Source organism: Diorhabda carinulata, chromosome 2 (assembly GCF_026250575.1).
Source record: "Diorhabda carinulata isolate Delta chromosome 2, icDioCari1.1, whole genome shotgun sequence".
NCBI lineage: Eukaryota > Metazoa > Arthropoda > Insecta > Coleoptera > Chrysomelidae > Diorhabda > Diorhabda carinulata.
The window spans coordinates 25,354,039-25,367,846 of NC_079461.1; the positions used below are offsets into that span (position 1 = coordinate 25,354,039).

Here is a 13,808-nt window from a genome sequence, read left to right on the forward strand (position 1 = left end):
GACTCGAAAATAAATTGCCCATCTACAAAACTATATTCATATCAATCTGTTCGTATGGGATACTATCCAAACAATTAATAACGAAGTGGACATCCCACTAATCAAAGATGTGATAAAGAATTATGACACAAGATACAAAATTCGATCCAATAACCACAAGAATGAATTGATAAATAATCTATTCAACCAGCCACTAGTAAAGAGAAGATTGAAGAGAATATGGCCAGAAGATCTGCCACAATAAATACTTTCAGGGCACGGTCAATGAATGGTTCTCTTTTCGAGAAGGGTCAGCTTCGGTGGCGCTAAACACCCTTGTCGTAATATGTGTGTATTGTTGCCTTGGGTAAATTATTTCTAGCACTCTTTGACAAGAAAATCTTTAACGATCTATCGCCATGTTTTTTTTATTTTGTGTTTAAATGAATAATTGGTTATTCAACACTTACCGTGTTTTTGTAACAGTTAGAATTGCTTCTTTCCAGTAATCTTCCAGTTGCTTGGATTTTATTTTACCTACATCTCGACTAGATTTCTTCCATATTGAGTATTTAGAATGCTCAATAGCAATGATGGAAAAACAATCAAAATTAAAAGTAGATCTAGTAATAATCCGTATAATTGTCTCCTTTTTACTTTTCAAAAAATAATATAAAGTTATTCTAATTACCAGAACCGTATCAAGCAATGTAATGGACATACAAGTCAAGAATAAAGCAGAATCAAAATCTGATGCATTAACAATTTCTATCAAAGTACAAAAATACATAATCCAACAACATAATATATAGTGCAACGTTAATAATGGGGATAGTAACTTGAGTACTTTTCCAGTAGGTTTTTGAATGCCGGTGAGTGTTATGAAAAAATTCAACCATGTGAAAAAATTATCGGGAACATATTTTTTAAAAGGATTCATAATCTTTTGTACATTCATCTTTTTCAATTAGTCGACAACTGTCGACAATTCTTCAAACACAGTCACATATTCGATTCTATCGATTTATTTAAACAGTTAATTTCAGTATTTTATATTATAGTTAATTCTAAAAATGTAATAATTCTACAGAGTGAGCTAACCTATTTCAGAACAATAACGTGACGATTATGAATTCATCAGCCTATCAACATTTATGAAAAAACAAGTATATTGGTGCAGTAATTCGGAGTGACTAATGACACCGTATACGGGTGGCTTAAAGTCACGGGAAAACACTAGAAAATCACTAAATTTATAACATCACTTGTGATTTATTGTTTTTATCGCGTTTTTTATTGTATTTTCAATTATTTACGACATTGAAATCGCAGGTGAAGTTTTAAATTCAGTGATTTTCTAGTGTTTGTAAGCCACCCGCGACTTACAGCCACCCCTGGCTTTCAGCCACCCGTGGAAGTTGTCATTAGTCACTCCAGCAGTAATTACTGCAATGTAAAAAATCAAAATAATTAAATGGGACAAAGCCATTTCAGTTATCGACAAATAAAAACCTTACATAAAATGATATTTTTTTTATTCTTCGGTGCTTTCCAGGTCTCTTCGTAAATATTTCTTTGTTATTATGAATTCTACCAGTATATAATAGAGAAATAAGAGGAAACACTATGATTAGACAATAAACCTAGTGGTTTCCTATTTTTGGTTTTAATATTTAATAATAACTTCTCAGAAGTTAAGTGCAGAATGAATTTTTTAGTAATAACAGACTTAGGTATGAAGAAAAAACGTTATTTTCAGTTTAATAAAAACTAAAATTTGAATACCTACTCAAAAACCGAAATATAATCAAAACAAGGGTGTGTACTAGGCCACTACTTTTCTCAATAGTAATATATGAAACAGTAAAAAGAGTTATATGTATGAAAAAATTCCATATAGGTACTTGGAAGATGGAACCAACGTATATAACGGAATAAATGGATGTACAGGCAAATGTACAGAAATAGATAAAATATATTTAAAATAAAACTAACGGCAGATGGTAAAGTGATAATCGTACAGTACTAGAAAATGAGAAAAAAACGACGGTGTGGAATGTAATGAAATAATCAATAAACTAAAATACAATAAAACAGAAGGACCAGACGAAATAGTGAAAGAACTAATAAAATATGGGTACCTAAGGTACAAAATATTCAAGATCATAGAAAAAATATGAGAAACAGAAACAATGCCGAGAGATACTGGATGAAAAGAAGGAAATCCCAATATATTATAGAGGTATTATTTTGATTAATACCATACACAAAATTCTAACAAAAAAATAAATGAAAGACAGATAAAGGTAGTGAATCCAGAAATAGGAGAATATCTAAAAGGTTTTAGAAAATCAACAGTAGATGCCATACATACTATAAAAACAAGTAATCGAAAAAAGCGATGATATGCAAATGCTATTCATCGACTTGAAACAAGCATTCAACAGTCTGAAAAGGAGGATGATTATAAAGGACATGGAAAACTACAAGTACCCCAAAAGTTGATACGGTTGGTGAAAATGACTATACTAAATTCTAGGGCAAGGGTAATAACAAAAAAAAACGGTCCATCCGGGGAATTTGAAATAAATGCTAGGATAAGTTAGGATGATGGCGTTATTGTTCAACTTTGCAGTTTAAGGTATAATGAGGGAATGTAACATCGATGGAAGTATGATTTATAAATCAATAAAAGTATGCATATGCATATGATTTAACTCTATTAGTAAGGGACCGAAAGAGTCTTGAAGACACATTAGTAAAATGTTATAAGAGGCAGGAAAAAGAGGATTGAAAATTAATCAAAAAAGGATAAAGTATATGATATAGGTATAAGAAATAGTAAAGATAAATGACCTCATCTTCGAAGTAATCGACACCTTTAAGTACTTAGGAACAATGATAAGCTGCAAATATGCAACAAATAATGAGACAAGACAAATAATTCATGCTGGGTATAGGGCATACAATAAGTACGATACAACCAATAGTATATGTCGCTGAAACTATGAGACTAATAAATATGCACACTAAGGATATATAAGAGGAGAATAATTAGAAAAATTCATGGACAAGTGAAAGCTGCGAAATAATGAGTAGATATATAGATATATAAGTCCTTTATGAACTACAAAATTAAGAATATATTAGAAAATGAGGATTTAGTAAATACAATTAAAGCAAAAATAATACAATGATAGGGACACATTAAAAGAAGGGAAAAACGGCAGGGTACAAGGAAAATTCCTTAATAGGGATGGAACGAGAATAGATTTAAAGATCAAATTATACAAGATAATCAAGAAAAAAATTAGAGAAAAATAGTCGAAGTTGCAAAAATTAGTATCAAACTGTTATTAAGATAGTGATAAAATGTTGGTTAACCACAAGATACGGGGTCAAAAGTGCTAGATCTGAGCATCTATTACAAAATAAAAATTGATAAAAGTTTTGTCGAATTTGTTTAAGTCTACGGACGTAGAAAGAAACTTTTTTTACAATCGTAGAAATTGCCGCACGAGCCTTCGGTTCGTATGGTCAAACTGTCCTAATCGTGAAAAAAGTATTACTTTACTCACTTATTGCATAGATAACTATTTTGTTTGTGGTGTACCTTTTCAAAATTTAAATTTCCTAGGTGTACCTTGAACACAAAAAATTTGCGGAGCACTGTTCTAGTCGACATTATGACACACGCGAGTTGCCATCCTTGTATGTGGTGATAGGTTAAAAAAGGTGAACTTCACGAATTAGGCCCTTATAGAATAATTAGAGAAACAACAAGAAATTATCTAGACTGGTCTATTCCTCGACGTCATTCCCCCTTCTGAACTTCATTTACTTTTAGGTGTTGTAAATACAGTAAACACACACATGCTACAAGAGTTTGAATCAAATGCTTTAAAGTATTAGTATGTAGTGTACAGCGTGACATCACGCATGGCTCTACAGCTTTCAAGGAAAATTCATGAATTGATTGAAATACGTAGATTCGATAAAGCCGTTGATGATTATTTCAAAGTGAAGTTATATTAATGTAATTCATTTGTATAATTATTAAATCAAAAATGAAAAGAAATTTAGAAAAAAACAATTCAAACCCCTATTATTTTCGGGAAACCGATTTTCTAAATAGGCTGAAAACATTGCAAATATTAAAATTACGAATTGTGTTGGTATAAAAATATTTATTAATATTATTTCAAATAAGTTATAACAAATCTATTATGAAAAATATTTGGTCTCGTTGAAAAAGTGGTCATAAAAATGTAAAATAAATATCACACTAAGGAATAGCCACTGGAAGCATTGTTATCAGCTTCTGCAATTGCCTTTAGTAATTCCTTTCTTGCTTTGGCTCCAATAAAAATCATTAGAAAGGTTCCGAGTATCAACTAGAAGTTAAAAAAATTATTACAAACAAATACGAAATAGTCCAATTTGTTGCTATAGAGTTATAATAATTAAGACATCACATTCTTTTCAAAATATATAATTCAAAATTTCGCTACCCTAATATTACAAGGGAATATAGAGAGAAATGTTTTATTGTCAAAAAATTGTTGCAATTTGTAGACAAAAGCTTGTAAAAACTAAAAAACAAACATAAAAATAACTAAATAAAGATGAAACAAATAAACTAAAATTTCAATATACAGAAAAAAACATAATGAGTAACTAAATTATAGGTAATAGTAATAGGTAATAATAAGTAAATGTCATGTCCGGAATTAAATATTATTATTAGAATAGAAGTCGTTTACAGAGTAGAAGGCACTTTCCAGTAAATATGCCCTCAAATTACTGCGGAATGCGAGAAAAGATTAAATCGATTTGATTTCAATTAGCAATTGCTAATCTAACCTCAGCGCTTTGGACAATATAAACTTTTTATGTAACATTATGACGTTTGACATAGAATTGACAAAATGCGTGCTGCAAATATCAAAGATGTAAAAAAACCGAATTGAGTTTAAAACAATGTTTCGATCGGAGTTATTTTATTGATAAAAAATACATGTAAAATAATTTATTTTTTAGTTTACATCACGGTTAGTTCAAAGCAATTACGCCTAATATTCAAAGTTTTGGTAAGATTGGATAGACTGGTTCTCAAGCATGCGCAACCTGTACGAAGTATCTGGAACGAGAGAGAAAATAGTATATTGTCGGCACCTTAATAGTGGGACATTCCTTACTGGTTAAACTGTTTCTATAGGAAGTATTACAAATATGATTTAACCGTACGAGCCACGTCTTTTTTGTCATTAATGATCCGATAGAAGATTTGAAATCCTGATATCTAGAGGAGCATTCATTATAAATAATTATAAAATAATCTGTAAGACCGGACCCTACTAGTGATGCTAGAAAATCATAGTTGGCACATAGTTGGTAGGGCCGTCGTCAGTCGTTTTTGACTGACATGGCAGCAAAAGTGTTACATTTAAGTAGATCTAAAAGTCAATTTTTTTCAATTTTCATTTTCTCAAAATTGAATCATTGCAACATAAAACTATGTAATTCTAGGGCAGCGATTTGTCGCGGTATCAGACCAGGAAAGTAGTTTTTCCCTCAAATAAAATAAAATTATTTAAATTCAAAAAAAAATGGTGAAAAGGTGGTATTGTATTCCATATATGGAACTCGAAAATATACTAACCTGAAGGGTTGCAAAAATATAGGTACCAGAAGATAAATGTTTGTTTTCCAAGACATCTTGCATGGATCTTAAGGTAGAACCGACGTAAACAGCAACAAATTGAGCAGGAAACAGTCCAAGTAGTGAAGCTAAATAATAAATTTTGGCACTAACATTACTTAGCTAAAAAAAACAAGTTTCAAATTATAATTCACTTCAAGATTCACATTGACAAGAAGAAATTTGAAATATAACACCTTTTTTTAGTCATTCAGTAGTGTTTAATCTCTTAGTCAATTACTTATTATTGTTATTGAAGAACTCCTCAGTATGTTTTAGAGCAGCGGTTCCCAAACGCTATTGTATCACGCCCACATTAAACAATTAAATGTATTGGCAATGGGTATACAGTAATTCGGCACTATTAAAACCGGAGAGTGCCGGATTATTGGTATGTTCGGATTACTGGATTATATGGGGAAAAAGTTGTAGGTAATGAATAAAATAAAGCATTTCGTAGAGGGAATAAATGTATGTAATGTAATAAATTAACATGTACATATGTATGTAATTAAATAGTTTTAAATAATCCTTAATTGAGGTCTCATAGCAGAATCTGGTTTAACTCTTACTGGTGTAATAGTTGGTGGCTCCAATATTTCTACAAACCTTTCTTCTTCTTGTACTGCTTCAGATACAATTTCTTCATCTATCATCATTTGCTCTGCTTCTTCGATTCCTTCAAAACCAAGAATTTATATTCTCTTCACTTGTCTGCAATCCTTTTTCTGATAGATTTTGTAACCAATGGGCAATAGGCAGATTATCTCAGGATCTTATTCATCTGTTTCTGATACATCATTTATTGTATGCCATAACTTTTTCCATGAAGATGAGACAGTCTTCCAAGCATGAGAAGAAGAAGAGAATACAACATCCTTCAAATTCAATCCTTTAAGGCTCTGCGTAATATCACCATTCTGAGATATAATATGGATCGGCAATTTATTTTTATTTTTATACAAAGACTTTACTTTTTGAATAACATTTTGATCCATCGGCTGAAGTAAAGGTGTGAGTTTGGTGGTGGGAAGATGGTTTGGATATTCCCATCACTTGATTCAAGTTCATTTGGGTGGCCTGGAGCATTGTCGAGTACGAGTAAAGCTTTCATGGGCAAGTTGGATCTTTTCATAAACTTCTTGACTTCTGGGACAAAGTCTTTATGAAACCATTCGCTAAATATTTCTCTCGTGACCCAACTTCTAATTTGATTCTCGTAGCAGACTGGCAGACAAATGTTCTTGAAAGTTTAGAGATTTTTTCTTTACCAATCACTAACCAATTTGTGCGTTTTAGTAACATTTGAACACGGCATGAATGTGAATCTATCTTTACTCACTTTACGACTTGGTGCACTTACTTCTTTAAAAGATACAAATGTTTTATTGGGCAACAATCTCCAGAACAGACTACTCTCGACTGCGTTAGAGATTTGGTCATGAAGAAGACCAAGTTCTTCTACTTTGTTTTTAAAATGCTGGATAAATGGCTGTACTGCAGATTCATCGCTTGATAATTTCTCACCCGATATGGTTAATAGACGGATACCAAATCGCTTTTTAAATTTATCCATCCATCCATCGCTGGCACGAAAATCATCTTTGTGGGTAATTTTTTTATAAAATTCGATTGCTTTGGCTTTCAGAATTTTTACAGACATATGAGTGTGTTTAGAACGACGTTGTATGAACCACATGTAGAGAGCGTTTTCCATCTTTGGACAATCGCCAACTTCTAGAGTTTTACGCTTTCCTGGCCCCGATTCCATTGTCTTGACGTGGTCTACTATCTTTTGCCTTTTTTCTTAAAATCGTATATAGTAGCACGCCCAACACCATCTTTGCGTTTATTTGACATTTTTAACTATAAACTATTCTTACTCAAAAAAAAACACATACGTAAGCACGTGCCCGTGATAAGTTTTGAGGTTAGACTGCTAGTCGACGAAGCAGCGACAGAAGAGATGTAAAGGGGCGAGGGAGACGTGGGCGGAGGGTGCCGGATTATTGGACTTGCCGATCTATTAAAGTGTCGGATTGGTGTAATTATACTGCAATAACAAAACCTTGAAAATTGTTTTGAAATGTCTTTCAAAACAATTAGGCCTCATATGTATGTAGATATTGGGGAGTTTAGAATATGGGATGGCTTTAATTGCTAGAGATCGTCGTCTTCTATTTCATACGCGCCTAGATGTAGTGCTCTAGAGTTCCATAGTGTTTCACACTTCAAGAGAATGTGGATAGAGATTCTGTCCTCTGTGAAACAAAATCTGCATGCCACATTATCTACTAAGACTAGCATCTTAGAGTGTCTATTAAGGCGAAAGTGTCCCGATAATACTCCTGTTTTTATTTGTAGATTGATCTTACTTAGGTTGAGCCAATCTTCTCTGGTTAAAGTTTCCCAGAAAAGTTTTTGCCTGTCTCAGCCCCTGCAGGTTGTCCCAGTAATTGGTTTTGCTCCTATCTACCCTCTTTCACAATGAGTTTTCCATTATTCAATAGCTGATACCACAGGAGGGCTCAGATCCTATGACGGGTTTATCTACCTCCCCATTTAGAGAGTTATCAGCTATTTCATTCTCCTTCACTCCTGTGTGTTCCAAAATATATAGCTGCTTGGCTATCAGTAGTTCCTTTCTAGGTTGATCTGGACACATTTTTCAATTGCATAAATTTCTGCTCGAAAAATGCTTGGTGTGTTGCCCAGACTTTCAGAGTGTGTGGTTCTGGGCCCTATTCAGTTCTGTCTGCTGCCTTAGATCCATCTGTATACCATTTATTGGCATTTCAGTTCATTTCTTGTATGGTGTTTTGATCCCATTTACTTGCATGCATCATCCTGAGGCATGTCCTAGGTTTTGATAATTATTTAGGTACAGTTTTTCTTTGGTGATTCCTTATCTAAACATTCTGAGTGATGTTTTTTCTGCCACGTTTTCCAGTACAATATGGAGAGAGGTGAGATTTATAATCACTTCTAGTGCAACTGTGGAGCATGATTTCTCTCTCAAGGGGAGTCGCCCAATAGTTTTAGAGTCAACTTTGGAATGTTTTTCATAGTTTACACTAAAAAACTATCTGATTCACAGAAAAATGTACTAATTGTATAATATAATTTCAATGGAATCATGAAATTATTATATATTGTACAATTATTTTACTATATTTTAAGTTTGTATGTTTGTTTTATTTATTGATAGTCATATGTATTCAAGTAACCAACATTTTAAGTAGAAAGTTGAAATTATAATATCAAAAAACTAGATGACAACTTACCGCAAAAATCGTATTTTGTAACCCAAAGGGAATTGGAGTCAGTCTTGAGCAAAAAACAATTTTGAAACATAATGGGCCTGAAATAACTCTCATTATAGCTGCAGCAGTGTCATTCTGTGTATATCTGGAATAAGTTATAAAATTAAGCAAATAATTTATATTTTATCACCATTTTTACTTGTAAATGCTATGATGGTGTCCAACAATTTTTAGAATATTATCAGCAATGAACAAACCAAAATTTGCCCCAAAGACTACCAACAATAAGCCTTTAAGCACTCCAAATAAATATCCTGATGCTAAAACTAAAACAATATATCCTATGCTTATAGGTAGAGCTACTATAATAAATAGGAAGCATATTGTTCCAGATACTATAACAATATCTTGTTTCTCGAGCCAAATTAAGACAAATTTAATATACGCCTTGCAAAGTAGGAGAACCACAATTATAACGATTATTGTACATATAAGTGCCAATAATCTACACAGAGATAAGAAACACACAGTTTTATGTATTTCTTTATAGGTATCTTTCTTGGTTTCCAGATTATCAATATTTAACTTCATTATATAAAAATAAATTCACAAATACATTTCTTATTACTTATTATTGCTTTTTTCAATATAATAACATATACTGTTCATATTTTAATAGGTTAACTATTTTTTATTATATCTGACACCAACACACTATAACCTAATGTTCGGTAATAGACATAGATAATGATCATTGGTATATAAATGTGAAATCCAAACATAAATAAAATAAACATTGCAAATTGTCCTTTGATATGTAATCTGTACAACAATGTTGCCAAATTAATAGTCACGGTAAGTGTACGTAAAGCTTTATCGATTGGACTACGAATTAAAGTTTCTTCAGCTCTTCAGAAGATGTTCAGAATACCTTTTTAGCATAAAAAAAAATATACACTTAAACACAATAATTCAAAAAATCCAATTTTTTTACATTTGTTTGTTTTCCACTGAAACTGGAGAAATTTGAAACTCTTGAAGTGGCAGTACCAACCATACTTGAGGTACTGACATATGTTATACGTCATACACATATCTGACATTTTGCTTTTGTTTGTTGATAGACTTAGTAGATAATATATTATTTGTAGGGTTATACATCTTGATATTATATTCTCTTTGAAAAATTTCTTTAATTGTGTAGATAAATTCAATATTGCACAATGGGTAAAGGATTTAATAACTATATGTGTAAAAAATTCTTTCATCCAGCATCCAGAGATAATTTGAAAAGGGTAAGTTTGTTTAAAATACATATTTGCATATATCTAACTCAAATTACACTCCAGGTATGGATGGCAGAACAAAAAGCTGAAGCATATAAAAAGAAACAAGAAGAACTTCGCCAACAATACGAAAAAGAACAAGATCTTCATGACAACAAAGCTATGCTCAGCAAAGAGAGTAAAGATAAACTAAGCATTAGTTTTATGTATGAACCTCCTCCTGGTGCAAGAAAAGAAAGAGAACGCGAAGATAATGAACCCGAATATAAATTTGAATGGCAAAGAAAGTATAATGCACCCAGAGAAAGTTATTGTCAGGGAGATCAAGAAATACGTGATCAACCCTTTGGCATTCAAGTCAGGAATGTCAGGTGTATTAAATGTCATAAATGGGGTCATATTAATACAGGTATTAATGATAGATTATAGAATTCAAATTTCAACCTATTATAATGATTTTGGGTCATTTAAATAAGGAGTTTTCATATTATATTCAATATTTAGAATTAAATTTTGTTTTAGATAAGGAATGTCCTATGTATAGTTTATCAATGAGTGCAGCAAGGTCATTGGAAAACGCGACTGTAATGGATCAGAAGTCTTTAGTGCAGCAAATGTTGGATGATGGTTTAGCATTAAAGAAACAACATGTCAATACAGTGGAAGCAAATAAGCATCTTCTAATTAGTGAAGATGAAGAAGATAATGAAGAAGTTACATTTTTAAAGTCACTCACAAAAAAGCAGAAAAAAGCTTTGCTAAGGTAATAATTTAGTTTTTTACAATACAAATGTGATTTATGATGGTGGCAAATTTCGCAATTAACATTTTATCTTTGATTTATTATAGAAAATTGGAAAAATTGGAGAGACAGCCTGACGAAAAAAGAAAACATAGGAGGGAGAGTGGCAGTGAATCATCAGATGATGGAAGATCCAGGAAGAAATCTGTGAAGAAATTTAAAACCGAGAATTATAAAAATAAACATACTGATTATACAAGAAAATATACAAATAATGTAGAAGAAAAAGGTAAAAAGAATTATAGAAAGCGGTCAGTGAGTAGTGATAGAGAAGAAAGGAACAGAAAAAGTAAATCAGTAATCAAAGATAAAAAGAGACAAAAAAGATATTCAAGTAGTGAGGAAAGTGATGAAAAATATAGTTCCAAAAAAAGACGTCAAGACTAGAGAAGGCTTTATTTGTGTATATTATGATTAGAATATATTTATAAATATAATTTTGTTTTTTATTTCAAATAAGAAAATATATCCAATATTAAATTTGAATTCTACGGTATATTGAAGAGTAAAAATAGAAAAAAATCACAGTCAACAACATAATAACAGATGAAACTCTGGAAAAGTGGAAGGAGTACTTCAAATAAATGTTAAAAAAATAATGAAAAAGAAACATATGAAATAGCATCTTTAAAGCCACAAAACAAAAAAAACGGCACTAACTAGGTAAGAAGTAGCCAAAATAATACAAAACCAAAAAAAATGGCAAATGTCCAGACGTAAATGATATTTATTCGGAACTTATAAAGTATGGAGTTGATGCTGTAACAAACAAAATCTACCAATTGGTTAAAAGTATATGGGAAAATGAGATAATGGTGGCTATATACAAAAAGAAGACTGTGTGAATTACAAAGGAATTGCACTTTGGGACACAGTGTACAAAATATTGGCAAAGTGTCTAGATCGAAAAATAAAAGAATATAAAGAAACCCTGCTGGTAGAATACCAGTGCTGATTTCGAACTGAAAGATCTGTAACAGACCATATATCAATAAAATTGATAAAGCTCACAAAAATGACACTCAAGAACACTCAAACAAAGATTAAAATAAAACAGAAATCATTAGATAGCTTTAACATAAATATAGAACTAAAACAGGGAGATCCTTTATCTACTACTTTGTTCAACATAATACTGGAATGGTTAGTACGATCAATAAAGTTGCTACATATGTAGATGATGTGAAGAATTGAAGAAAATTATTACCATACTATGGGCCTAGATGGCATGTGTGTAGCACAACATATATGTAAAATAAGAAAAACAGTTTTTCTTGTACTCAATAATGCCAGTCAGTCTCTTAAGTTTTCTAACATTAATTGCTCTGCTACACTTACCTAAAGGTTGCTCTTAGAAGAATAAGTGGATTTGAATTTAAACTAGCCCAATATTTTGCAACCCTTTAAATCAAAAATACCAAATTTGGTACACTGTATGGCAATGTTAAATAAAAGCATTAGGAAATAGAAAGTAGAAGGCGACCGAACAATTCTGAGGGATTAATTAGGGGTGAGCTAAACTTGAAAGTTTTTATCGTTCAATTTGCCAATGAAAAGTCAAATAAATGAAGACACATTTTCAAAATTGTTATTTAAAAAGTTACAACAAAATATCAAGAGTTGATATTCGCACCCTAAATGTTATGTTTGTTATAATGTTTCTCATTTTGTTCTCTGTATTGTCACAAGACGGTTGCCCTAGGAGTCAAAAACATAACTAACATGTCATGTCTTATGTATAGGATACATTCCACTAAGTACTCACAACAATCAAGACCAACATCTTTCCCGTTCCACTTAGTCTAGAGTGTTATAATCGTGAACCCAAGTGGAATGGCTTACTAGGCGTTTTGAGTATTGAGATAAATATCAACAAATGGCAAAACAGAAAAAATAAAGCGAAAGCTTTAAGAGGTTATATTATAATTTGTAAGTTTTTTGTGAAGTGCTTAACTTATTTACATTAAAGTAAAATCAAAATATCTTCTGCGGCGGCAGTAAAATATTTGGTGGTGCGTCACAACAATGCTTCAAAAGTACTTATAATATCCCATACCGCATTGAATAATGAGATACATTCTAATGGTTGCAATCTGCGTTGCTCGAGTTTTTAAAATACCGCTCATTCTTTGAACGCTCACTTCGACCCACCTCTTAACAAGGACAAGAGTGAAACTCTTGCCGTGACCACAATGATCGTAGCCGCTATGTGGAGCGCCCAAAAGAGTATTTCAGGCGCCGTGAACGTTTAGTGGAATGCACCCGAAGGTACATCTTACAAAAAGTAAGTAATGAATGTATAAAGAGATGTATGGTTACTGCTATTAAAATAAACAGTTACGTCTATCAAACAATCTTTTTATTTAAAGTTGGCTATGTTTTTCTACACCAAATATGACAATTTGTTTTTCTAGTAATTAAATTGCTAGTTTTTTTAATGAATGGAAAATTCTCATTTAGTGAACAAGTGGATGTCTTATTGATGTTAGGTTTTGGTGAAAGAAACTGTATACAAAGAAACATTTTCTTATGTTGAAAGACGGGCTCGATAAACAGGAAAGTTTAAAAGTGTTAACCGAGAACGTCCTGTACAAATAAGTGTGCGAGAAAAAGAACTTATTTTGGATACCATTGACGATCAACGGCATATTCATTCCTGTTGCTCGAGCCCGTCTTTCAACATATAAAATGTTTGTCTGTGAGAAACCATGCGATTTCTTAATCGAATGATTTTTCCTCCGACATTCTTCCAGGCTTCTTCTACAGTTTCCTTTATA

General features: G+C 31.9%; 2 protein-coding genes across 2 annotated transcripts; one reads left to right on the forward strand and one right to left on the reverse strand.

Annotated features, from left to right (window-relative positions):
• Positions 1-4,146: 4,146 nt before the first annotated feature.
• Positions 4,147-9,738, reverse strand: LOC130903585 (transmembrane protein 64). The gene is made up of 4 exons (XM_057815780.1): positions 9,143-9,738; positions 8,965-9,088; positions 5,642-5,803; positions 4,147-4,373 (listed from the first exon to the last, which is right to left on the reverse strand). The coding sequence occupies exons 1-4, from the start codon at positions 9,532-9,534 to the stop codon at positions 4,260-4,262; spliced, it is 792 nt and encodes a 263-aa protein (XP_057671763.1). The 5' UTR covers positions 9,535-9,738; the 3' UTR covers positions 4,147-4,259.
• A 289-nt stretch (positions 9,739-10,027) lies between these two features.
• Positions 10,028-11,468, forward strand: LOC130903604 (corepressor interacting with RBPJ 1). Its single transcript, XM_057815815.1, has 4 exons — positions 10,028-10,238; positions 10,293-10,638; positions 10,752-10,992; positions 11,079-11,468. Exons 1-4 carry the CDS (start codon positions 10,167-10,169, stop codon positions 11,416-11,418), a joined length of 999 nt encoding a protein of 332 aa, XP_057671798.1. The 5' UTR covers positions 10,028-10,166; the 3' UTR covers positions 11,419-11,468.
• Positions 11,469-13,808: the final 2,340 nt, after the last annotated feature.

Excerpts from the sequence above, each read along its gene's own strand:
- LOC130903585 (XM_057815780.1), bottom strand. The coding sequence starts at position 9,534 with ATGAAGTTAAATATTGATAATCTGGAAACCAAGAAAGATACCTATAAA. Across the intron at positions 9,089-9,142 it reads CACCATCATAGCATTTACAA|ATATACACAGAATGACACTG; the intron begins GTAAAAATGGTG and ends AACTTATTCCAG. Across the intron at positions 4,374-5,641 it reads ATATTTTTGCAACCCTTCAG|TTGATACTCGGAACCTTTCT; the intron begins GTTAGTATATTT and ends TTTAACTTCTAG.
- LOC130903604 (XM_057815815.1), top strand. The coding sequence starts at position 10,167 with ATGGGTAAAGGATTTAATAACTATATGTGTAAAAAATTCTTTCATCCA. Across the intron at positions 10,239-10,292 it reads CCAGAGATAATTTGAAAAGG|GTATGGATGGCAGAACAAAA; the intron begins GTAAGTTTGTTT and ends ATTACACTCCAG. Across the intron at positions 10,993-11,078 it reads CAGAAAAAAGCTTTGCTAAG|AAAATTGGAAAAATTGGAGA; the intron begins GTAATAATTTAG and ends GATTTATTATAG.